General features: G+C 43.5%; 1 protein-coding gene and 1 pseudogene across 1 annotated transcript; both read left to right on the top strand.

Annotated features, from left to right (window-relative positions):
- Positions 1 to 3,685: 3,685 nt before the first annotated feature.
- On the top strand, positions 3,686 to 3,833 carry LOC124658534 (annotated as a pseudogene).
- A 2,400-nt stretch (positions 3,834 to 6,233) lies between these two features.
- LOC124655794 (receptor kinase-like protein Xa21) lies at positions 6,234 to 12,698 on the top strand. The gene is made up of 7 exons (XM_047194636.1): positions 6,234 to 6,551; positions 6,642 to 6,887; positions 7,130 to 7,299; positions 8,332 to 8,390; positions 9,383 to 10,289; positions 10,362 to 12,175; positions 12,268 to 12,698. The coding sequence occupies exons 1-7, from the start codon at positions 6,234 to 6,236 to the stop codon at positions 12,696 to 12,698; spliced, it is 3,945 nt and encodes a 1,314-aa protein (XP_047050592.1).
- Positions 12,699 to 13,698: the final 1,000 nt, after the last annotated feature.

Below are 13,698 nucleotides of genomic sequence, written 5' to 3' on the forward strand. Positions count from 1 at the left end.
TCTACAATACCGGAAGCCGGTGGCCGGCTCCGTCATAGAGGGGCAAGAGGAGGCGGCTACTTCAGAAGAAGAGGAGGTGCTCTGCGCCTCGCATGACTGCCGAGGGAGCGACCGAGGATGGTCGTGGTGACCAACATGATCAATTACATCAGGTTTCAGGAGTGCATCAGGGATAGGGGATCAAAAGAAAGTACTGTAGTTTGCTTCTCCGTCAAAAGCTGGGTGTTCCTACGGGACGCCTCCTTGAGTTTCAGAGGACACGAGTTCTACTACCGCTTCTACATGTTGTTGATGCACAGGTCAGCAGCCAGATAGCTTCTAAATAATGTCCTCTCGAGAAAACATGTTGGCAGAGTGCATGAATTAATGATCAGCTCTAGCTGTCTGTAGCGAAAACTGACGCGACATCCCAGTAGACAAACCGCACACACGAACCCAGAGCACCATTGTTTCGATATGTTCTTTGAAATTTATTTATTAAGTCTGAAAAGTGAAAACTGGATAATTCTAGCTGTGCTTTTTCACATTATATGAGAGCAAACACGAAGCAATCAACACGCCACGCCACGTGATTATCTTGTGGGTCAGTTTCCAAGCATCGCAACTATACAAGCACGCGCACAAGTTTCTTCATGTAATTGCAGAGATCAACCAATTAGGTGCCGATACTCCTCTTTAGATCAGCAAAAATGCATATGCAGGCACTGTCTATGCCACTATCATAGATACTACAGATTGTAGTTGTGAGTATAATGCCTACTGCTCATACTTGAATAAATTAACATTGTGTCATTGTTGTATCTTTTAACTAGCAGAAATGAATAACCTTTACGATAGATGCAGGTAATTTGATAATTTGTCAATTTCACCATCTGCTAAGAAATTTAGTCTTATAATTTTTTTAGCATGAAGTATACATGATGTCAAGTTGTCAGCACAAAGAGTGCTAGCTATGTACCTATGATAATTATTACAGCAAGGAGGGGTTGTCCAGTGGCCTGCAACTGTTCCACCACCGACATATCCGATGAAGAAAAATCATTACAACAACGAGGGGTTGTCCAGTGGCCCGCGACTATTCCACTACCAACATATCCGACGAAGACGACATGTTTCCATCCATCATCGAAATACTCTAGGTAAGGATATTTAGTTTCTTATTCGTTTTTGTTCCACTGAATTGCTTGCGATGGTATAAATTTGGAGAGGATAAAAAATGCGAACAGACCATGTGTCTTGGTGGAGCGAGATGATATGCAAAGGGAGAAAGATAGAAGAAAATCCTGATTTATGCTATATTATTCAGATGATTTAACCTATTACAACGAACGAGCGGGAAGACGACCGGGAAGATGTGGACGATGGGCTGCGCGTAGCGAGCTCAACTATCACAAAATCTCGCGCCAATAATTTGCAGGAAGAACCAATATTGTTTATTAAGCTGCTCATCATATGCTCGAATCCAGGATGTTGACGAGATTGAAGCAAAAGACCTTTGAAGTACCAGAAGTTCCCTGTCTATGAATTGAATTAAAATGTTAAGCTAATCGTTAATTCTGGAGTTGTACCCATTGCACTCATATGGTCCTTTTATTTTGTATCTTTGGTACTAAAGTACGAGATGAATGATTTGTTATACTATTTGTAATTTTTCCGGTTCAACCACTACCAATATCTAACATTTTGGTATGATAAATGAGCTTATATACTTTTGATGGAAATGCATATTTTATTTATTGGAAAACTAAATTACATGTTGTTTTATAATTAGATGTACTACTTTCCGACCTTGTTTATATTGGTACAATTATTTAGAACACTACACAGTATCTTGTGTAACACGAGATATACAAAGTAATAAGACTAAGAACAGTTAGTTAGTTTTGAATCATATCCCAAAAGTTGATGTTTTTCTATCCTGGTGCAACGCACGGGCATTTTTACTAGTCTTACTTAACCCAGTGCTAACGATCGATTGGATCATCTGTTCCCTTTCTTAAGGCGCGAGTTATTACTACTTTCACATGGAGTAAAACGGATGGGTTTCTTGCACCGCCGGAGCAAAGGGTTCATTCGTGGGTTTAGCCGGATCCCCTATCTGTTAAACGTATTGTACACAATCTCTAGCTACCTATTCCGTGTCTATGAGGAATACGGCTGGTGTACGAGAGGTACACGGTAATCTCCTGTATTGTATGTTTTCTTCTTTATAAAGTCACACCGGTCGGCCCTATTGGGGTATCGACGATTCCATAGTTTTATTATATGGTATTAGAGCGACTTCTTCCGTAGATCACATTGAGATTGCTATGAGCTTCGCTCCGTCTTCGTTGTCTTCAATGGCGCCCGCTGGAGGATCTCTCGGCGAGTCTGTCTCAGAAAAATTGACGACGGAGAACTTCATGATCTGGAAAGCTCAGTTCATGCCGGCGATCAGGGGTGCTCAACTCGCCGGTTATCTTGATGGTTCAGAGGAGGAACCAGAAAAGGACATCGCTACCAAGGACAACGATGGGAAGGAGGTGAAAATCAGAAATCCAGAGTACACCCGGTGGATCGCGCAAGATCAATCTGTCCTCGGGTATCTGCTCAGGAACATGACCAGGGAGGTCCTGGTGCAGGTGGCGGGCCTGCGCAGCGCAAGGGAGGTCTGGATGTGATAGGGCAAAGGTGGCCGATCTTTCGATGAGATGTGGATAAATCGATTTGTTGGTGGAGTTCGTGCTTGACGATCCGACTACACGTGCAAAGTTCGTGCGCCAATGCAAACGCTAGGACAATCTCCGGGTGTTACTGATCTTGCGGAAGCACGATCAGCCTGACCAGCGAGGGTCTTAATTCCTACCTGAAATCGAGAACAAGTAAGAACTAATATTGCAATCAGAATATTGCGGATATAGATGAAACCTTTATTGAAAAGGTAGGATTCTGAATAGTCGGTCTTGTTCTGGACGTTGGCCTCAAAAGAAGTACACGAGAGTTGCAGCAATGGCTATTTTTAAGTCTAATCAAAATCCAAGTAAAACCCTAGATGAGATTATCTATTTATTGATGGCAGACAACGGAGTAGACGACGCGACGCTGCTTTGGAAATCTCTGCGTTGCAAGCCATGTATGTGCGCCTGGTTCGGCCTTGTATCGTTGGGCCGCCTGGTGTCCCTGGCCATATCCAATTTGGAACTAACTTGTACGGTTGAATTTAGCTGGATGTATGTACAAGAAACTCTCGCATGGGTATATTGGCATGGACGTGGCCTGAACATATTTGCATGCATGGCTGAGATCCAACTCCTTGAGCGGGCATGCATGGTAGCAACATCTTCGATGGATGTAATATATACATACTCGTGACGCAGCTTTACCCTTGGTTTGTAGAGATCAGTAGTTATTCTGCATATTAAACACCGATATGTAGTAGCGCTGTTTGTAATAATTAAATAATATATTTTAAAGTTACTACTAGAAATCTCCTGATAAATATATCCGCGTGTAGTGTAATTGTTCGTATCTGAGGTATTTATGTCCACATCAGGATGACAGTCACAGAGATGTTCTCCTCCGTGTCCAAAGCCTATATTGTTCATCTCCGTACCAGCTGAATCAAACCCGGAAGGAGTACAGAACATGGCAGGCCTACTTCGGCCGAATCAAATCCCTTGCAGATGAGATGGCTAATGCAGGGAAGAAACTCGATGATGAAGACATCATCTCCTATATTCTGGCAGGTCTTGATGATAGCTATGACGGTTTTGTGGCAGCAATTACAGCGATGATTAAGGCAGAAAAGCATGTTAGCATCAGTGATCTCTATGCCCAGTTTGTTTCTTACGAATCTCGTATTGAAGGTCGGAACTCCGACAGTGACCATGGAGTGTTTGGTCAAGACTCTTCTGTCAATGCTGCTCAACGTGGTGATAGCTACGGGAATCGTGGTGGATATCGAGGTGGTCGTGGTGGTGGCAACTACCAGCAAAGCGGCGGACATGGAGGCTACAATGGTGGTGGCCGAGGCAATGCCCCACAACACAACAATGGCGGCGGCGGAAACTACTACTCTCAAGGCAGCAGCGGGAACTATCAGCAGCATCAACAACGCCAAGGAGGGGGTGGACGTCGCGGTGCAGGATCAGATGTTGTCTGCCAGATATGTGGCAGAGATGGACATCCGGTGTTCCGATGTTGGAAACGCTTCAACAAAAACTTTCAAGGACCATAATGGTCTGCTGGAGTGGTGGTGAATTCTTATGGCGTAGATACCAATTGGTACAGCGACACGGGGGCTACGGATCATATTACAGGAGAACTGGATAAGCTAACTGTGAGAGATCGCTATCAAGGTTCAGACCAAATTCACAATGCAAATGGTCAAGGTATGGATATACATCACATTGGTCATTCATTATTTCGTACCCCCAATCATAATCTTCGCCTCAATAATATTTTGCATGTTCCTCAAGCCACCAAAAGCCTCCTTTCTACTCACCATCTTACCAAAGATAACCATGCTTTTGCTGAATATTGGCCTAATCATTTTTTCTTAAGGATCAGGACACGAGTGAAATCCTTCTTCAAGGTAGATGTGTTGGTGGTCTATATCCGCTCCCTTCTTCATCGTCATCCTCTCCATCCGAGAAACAAGCTTTTGGTGTGCAGTCCTCTTTGCATTGGCACCGGCGTCTAGGATATCCTTCGCCAGTAGTAGTGCAACAAATTCTTCGTGATAATAATATTCAGTTTAGGGAGTCTAGTAAAGAGTCTGTTTGTGATGCTTGTCAAAAAGCTAAAAGTCATCAGTTACCTTATCCTAAGTCTTTCAGTGTTTCCACTGTTCCTTTACAACTTGTCTTTTCTGATGTATGGGGACCTACCCTTGCGTCCGTTGGTCGTTATAAATATTATGTCAGTTTTATTGATGATTATAGCAAATTTACATGGATATATCTGTTGAAAAATAAATCTGATGTGTTTCAGAAGTTTCATGACTTTCAGCATCATGTCGAACGACTCTTTGATAAGAAAATTCTTGCTCTTCAAACTGATTGGGGTGGAGAATATCACAAACTTAACTCTTTTTTTCAAAAAAGTGGGGATCTCTCATCATGTTTCTTGTCCTCATGCTCATCAACAAAATGGATCCGCGGAACGTATACATAGGCACATTGTTGAGGTTGGGTTGTCTCTTCTTGCCTACGCTTCCATGCCTCTCAAATATTGGGATGAGACTTTCTCTACGGCGGTTTATTTGATTAATCGCCTTCCTAGTAAGGTTATCAACTCCCAGTCTCCTTTTGAGCGTTTTTCCACTCCAAACCTGACTACTCTTTCCTTCGCATTTTTGGTTGTGAGGTTTGGCCTAATCTTCGTCCGTACAATTCTCGTAAGCTCGAGTTTCGCTCAAAACAATGTGTCTTTCTTGGGTATAGTGACCGTCACAAGGGTTACAAGTGTCTTGATATCTCCACTGGACGTGTGTATATTTCTCGGGATGTTGTGTTTGATGAGTCTGTCCCATTTGCACACCTTCATCCTAATGCCGGTGAGCAACTACGTGATGAAATCTCTCTTTTGTCACCAAACCTTTACCTACCTATGCTTGGGGGTCACAAATTATGAACTGATGTTGATGCTAATCCTACTGATGACAATTTTGCTGAGCATGATGTGCAGGAATCTGCTGATTTTATTGAAAATAGTGCTAATTCTGGAGATGTTTCCTAGACAGCGACACAATCCTCTTCGGGATCTGGTGAATCTGCCTCGGGATCGCCTGCTGCGTCATCTTCGGATCGGGCTCCCTCGGCTGCTGTGCGGAACACGTCTTCGTCGCTATCTGGTGGCGTGGCGACGCCTGTTTCGTCCGCGCCCTCCGCAGATTCGCTGGGCCCGGCGCCTGGGCAGCGCACTCCTGCTTCGCACCCAGAAAGCGACCCGTCCGATGGATCTTCTGCGGCTAGTTCCTCGCACATAGAGTCGCCCGGATCATCTGTGGCTGATTTTTCTGATACTGCTGACGGTGCTGCCTCTGCTGGTACAGGTCCGGGATTTCTTGTGCAGCCACCTCCTGTAGCTTCTGCTGAAGGGCCACGTACAAGGCTGCAACATGGTATTGTTCAACCAAAGATCATTACGGATGGGCGTATTCGGTATGACAAAATTCGTTTTGCTAATTTTTGTGCTACTGGGGAACTGATAATCTTCAAGAAGCTCTTGCTGATCCTAATTGGAAAATGGCAATGGATGATGAATTTTCTGCTCTTATGCACAATAATACTTGGCATCTTGTTCCTGCTACTCGTGGACGCAATGTTATTGATTGTAAGAGGGTCTACAAGGTGAAACGGAAAGCTGATGGCACTATTGATCGATACAAGGCACGTTTGGTTGCTAAAGGATTTAAGCAAAGGTACGGTATTGATTATGAGGATACCTTTAGTCCTGTCGTCAAGGTGGCTACGATTCGTTTGGTTCTTGCCTTGGCTATCTCTCATATTTGGAAGCTCCGACAACTTGACGTGAAGAACGCGTTCTTACATGGTGTTCTGGAAGAAGAGGTCTATATGCGACAACCTCCTGGTTATGAGGATCACACATGTCTGGATCATGTATGTAAGCTTGATAAAGCGCTTTATGGTTTGAAACAGGCTCCTCGTGCCTGGTATGCGCGCTTAAGTTCCAAGCTTAATGCTCTTGGATTTCGGGCATCCAAGGCTGATACCTCGTTGTTCTTCTACAACAAAGGGGGAGTATCTATCTTTATGCTTATATATGTTGATGATATTGTTGTAGTCAGCTCATCTGATCAAGCTGTGGATGCTCTGTTACATGATCTTGGTTTGTCCTTTGCTTTGAAGGATCTTGGAGAATTGCACTATTTCTTGGGAATTGAGGTGAGAAAGGTCTCAGATGGTATTATCTTGTCTCAGGAAAAATATGCACATGATTTACTTGGCCGTGTTAATATGAAGTTATGCAAATAAGTTGATACTCCTCTGTCAATTTCGGAGAAGTTGTCTATTCTGATGGAGATGCTTTGAGTATGGAAGATTCTACTCGATACAGAGTATTGTGGGTGCCCTGCAGTATATTACCTTGACTAGACCTGACATATATAGCTTTTTCTGTTAATAAGGTCTGCCAGTTCTTACATGCTCCCACTATAGTTCATTGGACAGCGGTCAAGAGAATTCTAAGATATTTGAGAGGAACTATCTCACTTGGTCTGCGTATTAGTAAATCTGATTCTATTCTTGTCAATGCATTCTCTGATGCTGATTGGGCAGGATGCCCTGATGATAGAAGGTCTGCAGGTGGCTTTGCTGTGTTTTTGGGATCAAATCTAATCTCATGGTGTGCGCGAAAGCAAGCAACTGTCTCTCTCTCTCTAGTACTGAAGCTGAATATAAAGCACTAGAAAATGCCACTGCAGAAGTAATTTGGGTGCAAACTTTATTGCAAGAATTGGGAGTACCACAGCCAAGAGCTGCGTGTTTATGGTGTGACAATATTGGAGCTACATATCTCTCTGCTAATCCAGTCTTTCATGCAAGGACTAAACATATAGAGGTGGACTATCACTTTTTTCGTGCGAGAGTAGCTAAGAAACTTTTGGACATTAGGTTTATACCTTCAGGAGATCAGCTAGCAGATGGATTTACTAAATCACTTTCTACTAGAAAGCTAGAGATATTTAGACGCAATCTTAACTTAGATAAGTTATGATTGAGGGGGAGTGTTAAACGTATTGTATACAATCTCTAGCTACCTATTCCGTGTCTATGAGGAATACGGCTGGTGTACGAGAGGTACACGGTAATGTCCTGTATTGTATGTTTCCTTCTATATAAAGTCACACCGGTCGCCCCTATTGGGGTATCGACGATTCCATAGTTTTATTATACTATTCTGCTAGAACTGGCGGTGCGTCCACTGCTAATCGAGCCAGATCCCAGGAAAATTGGGGTTTATGCTTGCAGATAGCGGCCGGTGCACATGCGAATAATATGCAGCAGTGTAATATATTTATTGATAAAAGAAAGTTGAGTCTGCAAAAAGAAGACATTGGAATTAACAACAATAAAAATAAATCAGTAGGATAAATTTGGCTACCATCGAAACATACGATCAATTTAACTTCATACCAACAAATATTTTGGGCCAAACTCGTGTTATTTTTATTGGAACTTACATAGAGATAAGCTAGTGGAAAAGATATTGTGTGCATCAGCATCTTATTTCATTCGAATATCACTGAACTAACTTTATATTGTAGCAACAAACATGATTATTAAGCATTCTCTTATTCATGTGATTCCACTGCTGATGCTGATTCAGACGGGCAGTTAGGGTTGCAGATTGGGCAATGTTCCTGGCAGTCTTTCTTGGGATTCTTGGTACGCCAACACGGCATGTCTGCGTTGTACTGTTCTCAAAAAAAAAAAAAAAAAAAAAAAACACGGCATGTCTGGCAGTGAGACACAGCAATAGCACTCTTCCGTGAAGTTTTCACTTTTGTCATTGCAATCCCTTGCGACACACCATCTCGTAGCAATCAACGGTGGATCTTTGAAGTGGTACCAGAAGGTACCGGTACCTGATGGTACCTCCCAAGCATCGTAGAATTCCTCGCAACAAACAAACATGATGTTCCACTAAAACGAAAAGGAGACCTTTCAGAAAAGAAGGCACCATGAACGTATCAGGTGCAAACGAGGGACTGAAGAAGCACTGATAGTTCAGATGTATTTCCGCACCACTAAGGTGTTTCCAAACGTGAGCGGACCGCATTGTGACCGGTCAAGTCAACCGGCCGGCCTACCGAGCAGTCACCCGACATTTCTTGCCTGGACGGGCGACGTCACACTCCATTCCATTGATAGCTTTACGCACAAGTGGTCCACTAAAATATTGACGATTTAAGAAAATAGATCGTGTAGGAGTAAAGGGAATTTTCTGGACATGAGTACTCCTGAACCCGATATAATTTACTCTAGCCTTAAGTTACATATAGTTGTCCAACATCTAAGTTACAGGAAGACTGTTCATTCGAAACTTATCATTTTTATCTAAGCTACATACTTTTGAATTTGGGTATGAAAAAAAGACATCCTCTACGTACAAAAAATTTATTTGCAATTTTTGGAGGTCTGGAAATACGGTTTTTAGGCCCGGCAAGTTATCAGGTACTCCTGATTCCTGCGTATTTTCGCGTGTAGACATAGATAGGTGTGTTGGCTGGCTAAACTAGTACCGGCGTACCGCTAGGCGCTAGCTATAAAACCTCACTATCGAGCAACGTGCATGGCCAAGCATCAAGCAAGCCATTGCTTCTGCGCAACTAACCCAAGAAACAGTAAGATACTCTTTGTCGAAAAAATACGCATAGCAACGGGGATCATGAGCTTGCTATTGTCGCTTGTCGCCGCCCTCGTCATCTCCACGGTGAGCGCTGGCGACGATGCGGCGCTGCTTGCTTTCAAAGCCCAGCTCAACCACGATGCGGTGGCCTCCTGGAACAGCAGCGCCCACTTCTGCAGCTGGGAGGGCGTGACGTGCAGCCACCGGCATCCAGCGCGAGTGGTGGCGCTGAGCCTGTACGGCAGCGCGCTCACCGGAGCGCTTTCCCCGGCCATCGGGAACCTCACGTTCCTGCGGACGTTGAACCTCAGCACCAACAGGCTCCACGGTGAGATTCCGGCGAGCGTGGGACGCCTACGCCGCCTGCGGATACTCGAGCTAACCAACAACTCTTTCTCCGGCACTTTACCGGTAAACCTGAGCTTCTGCATCAACATGACCGTCCTTTATCTGGACAACAACAACCTTGGTGGGGAAATCCCAGCCGAGCTCGGCGAAAGGCTGACGTCCCTCAAGGCGATCTCGCTAATGAACAACAGATTCACAGGACTCATCCCGGCATCACTGGCCAACCTATCCGATCTACGATACCTCGAGTTCTCCACGAACCAACTTGTTGGCTCAATCCCACCACGGCTCGGCAGTATGCAGAGCATACGGTACTTCTCTCTCCCCTATAACAACCTTTCTGGTATGCTCCCACCCTCCCTCTACAACTTGTCGTCGCTGGCGTACATTGACTTGAGCGCAAACATGTTGTATGGAAGTATTCCAGATGACATCGGCAGCAAGTTCCCCATTATGCAAGTTCTTAGCTTGGGTTTTAACCAGTTCACTGGAACCATCCCTTCATCGCTATCCAATCTATCTCAGCTAACAGAAGTTCTTCTCGGTGTCAATAGATTTAACGGGTATGTCCCTCCCACTTTGGGGACGCTGCAATCTGTCAAGTATCTGGAGTTGTCTGGCAATAGACTTGGCGGATATGTGCCGTCCACTTTGGGGAGGCTGAAAGCTCTCCAGGGTCTACATCTCGCTGAAAATAGCTTTGAAGCGAATGACAAACAGGGATGGGAATTCATCACTTCTTTGGCAAACTGCACCCAGTTGTCGGTCTTGATTCTCTCCGAAAACTTGTTCAGTGGACAGCTACCAGGTTCAGTTGTGAACCTCTCAACAACTCTCCAGAAGTTAATCTTGGATACAAATAGGATCTCTGGGAGTATCCCTGAAGTAATTGGTAATTTGGTAGGTCTTAGCATGCTTTACATAGCAAACAATAGCATATCTGGGCTAATTCCGGAAAGCATTGGCAAGCTGGAAAACTTGGTTGAGCTATACATATACAATAATAGCTTGTCTGGTGTCATACCGTCGTCTCTAGGAAACCTTTCACAGTTGAATAGGTTTTATGCATACTATAACAACTTGGAGGGGCCAATTCCAGCAAGCTTAGGCAAGTTGGGAACACTTTTTGCACTTGATTTGTCAAGTAACCACCGACTTAATGGCTCCATTCCGAGGGAGATTTTAGAGTTGCCTTCCCTTTCATGGTATTTGGACTTATCATACAATTCCCTCTCTGGACCCCTTCCTACTGAAGTTGGTAGCTTGTCAAACCTTAACCACCTGATTCTATCAGGAAATCAGTTGTCGGGCAAGGTACCCGACAGTATACAGAATTGCGTAGTGTTGGATGTGCTCTTGTTAGACAATAACTCGTTTGAGGGAAGTATACCTAAATCACTGAAGAATATGAAAGGGCTCCAGTTACTGAATCTGACCATGAACAAGTTCTCTGGTAACATTCCTGATGCCCTTGGTAGTATTGGCCACCTGCAGCAACTGTATCTAGCACATAACAACTTGTCAGGGCGGATCCCCACCGCGTTACAGAATTTGACATTTTTGTGGGATTTGGATCTATCCTATAATGATTTGCAAGGTGAAGTGCCAAAAGGGGGTGTTTTCAAATACCTGCATGCTGCATCAGTTACTGGAAATACACAATTGTGTGGAGGAGTACCCCAGATTCACTTGGTTCCTTGCTCCACACATACTTTAAAAGGTAGCGAAAAACATAAGTCGAACTCTCTGCTGATTTCTCTACCAGGAACAGGAGCAATTTTGTTCCTTGTTTTGGTCACTGTTATTATTTGGAATCTCAAACAAAGGCGAAAGATTCAAGCTCCACCAACAAGTACTGAAGAACAATTTCCAAGAGTTTCTTATCAGGCATTGTTCAGAGGAACTGATGGGTTTTCAGAATCTAACTTGCTTGGCAAAGGAAGATATGGTGAAGTTTACAAATGCATTTTACATGATAACGATACACCCGTGGCTGTAAAAGTATTTAACCTTCAGCAGTCAGGATCTTCTAAGAGTTTCGAAGCTGAATGTGAGTCGCTGAGAAGGGTACGTCACCGTCATCTCATAAAGATTATCACGTGCTGCTCAAGCATCGATCCCCAAGGCCAAGACTTCAAGGCATTGGTTCTGGACCTCATGCCCAACGGTAGCTTGGATGGTTGGCTTCATCCAAAAGACAACATTTGCACTCTCAACAATACTCTGAGCCTAGCTCAAAGGCTAGATATTGCTGTCCAAGTTGTAGATGCTTTGGAATATCTTCATAATCACTCCCAGCAGCCAATTGTTCATTGCGATGTCAAGCCAGGCAACATCCTTCTTGGAGAAGACATGAGTGCCCGAGTTGGAGACTTTGGTATATCAAGGATCCTCCCTGTAATTGGAAGCACAACCTGGCAAAATTCAAATAGCACAATTGGGATAAGAGGCTCCATTGGCTATGTTGCTCCAGGTAACTGAAATTATTGTGCTTTTCATTTATATACCATTGCCCTAGTTCCATAAATATTATATGGTGATCAATATTACTTTTCACAACTGTAGAGTACGGCGAAGGTTCTCCAATCTCAACTCTTGGTGATGTTTATAGCCTTGGGATATTGCTGCTTGAGATGGTAACAGGTAGAAGCCCAACGGATGATATGTTCAGAGATTCAAAAGATCTTCACAAGTTTACAGAGGCTGCTCTCCCTGACAGAATCCTGGAGATAGCTGATCCAACAATATGGCTGCACAATGACATCAATGATAACACTACAAGAAGAAGGATTCAGGAATGTTTGATCTGTGTCATTAGGGTCGGCTTATCCTGCTCAAAGCAGCAACCTAGAGAGCGAATGCTGATACGGGATGTAGTCGCGGAGATGCACGCAATAAGAGATGCAAACCTGAGGTTTATCGGTTCTCTTGCTGTGGGACATGGAGAAAGAGAAGTCAACACGCTGCAGCGATCTGCACCGACAATTAGCAATTAGAGTTGAAGAACTGGCATGAATAGTATAGGCTGTAGATATCAGTTAACACGAATAACTGAATCTGTCAATATGCCCATACTATGATACTAAAAACCCTTCTTGTAGCACTAGATATTGTTTGTTTCAGTTCTTTTTTTTTGTTTGCGAATGGATTTGTATTACTCAAAGATATCAAGGATTACAATCTGTATGGCATAGACTTGTTAACCCCTCAGAGGAAAGCCATACTGCCGTACAAGTATGATATAGGCAACTATATATAGACTCTTTGATGAGTGTGCGCACTAGCACAATGAAATACAATCCCGAGTTTTATCTACCAAAGAAGATACTGTATTGCGTGCGTCACCTTTGTCTATAGAATTAAAGACGGTGTGAAAAACTGAGCTGTTGATTTAAGGTCATTTTGGGGTTAACCGAAAATAGGTGTTCATAAAGTGAATACTCCCTCTGGTTCAAAATAATTGCCCAAAAATAATAGATATATTATTTGAACCGGAGGGAGTAAGATTCTTTGAGTTGAGTAACTAAATGACAAAACGGCTGATCTTCCAGTTTTATAAAAACTAATTCTTGAGGTGTCTCTCCGACTGACATTGCAGAGTATAAATTTTGTAAGTTGCAGAGCATGTTAGTATAATACTTATGCTGTTGAACAAGTTAATGAGCAGTTCAACATCAATCAAGTTGATAATGTGCTATCAAGGTGGCGCGAACAAGATATCAGATGGTACCTGCGTAGTTGGGAGCCCTTTGCTCCGTGGCCCTCTTCCAGAGCCTCTATAGCGCCCTCATAGCGTGCGCCAGCAACGCATCGCCTGAAGTTGATCCCGGGTGGGCTGGCTCATTTATTTGTTTGCTTGCCCAGGCCGCGTTTCCTCTTTTCTGAACATTTTCTAAAACTGAACAAATTTCAAATTTGAACAAATTTCAAAATTAAACAGTTTTCAAAAACTACCAAATTTCGAATTTGAACAAATTTAAAAATGAACAAATTTTG

Source organism: Lolium rigidum, chromosome 5, assembly GCF_022539505.1.
Source record: "Lolium rigidum isolate FL_2022 chromosome 5, APGP_CSIRO_Lrig_0.1, whole genome shotgun sequence".
Classification (NCBI taxonomy): domain Eukaryota; kingdom Viridiplantae; phylum Streptophyta; class Magnoliopsida; order Poales; family Poaceae; genus Lolium; species Lolium rigidum.

What these genes read in the sequence shown, in the direction of transcription:
- LOC124655794 (XM_047194636.1), top strand. Translation starts at nt 6,234, where the DNA reads ATGGATGATGAATTTTCTGCTCTTATGCACAATAATACTTGGCATCTT. An exon ending in ATGGTGTTCTGGAAGAAGAG is followed by an intron (nt 6,552 to 6,641) that starts GTCTATATGCGA and finishes GGTTTGAAACAG; the next exon opens with GCTCCTCGTGCCTGGTATGC. An exon ending in CATTGGCTATGTTGCTCCAG is followed by an intron (nt 12,176 to 12,267) that starts GTAACTGAAATT and finishes TCACAACTGTAG; the next exon opens with AGTACGGCGAAGGTTCTCCA.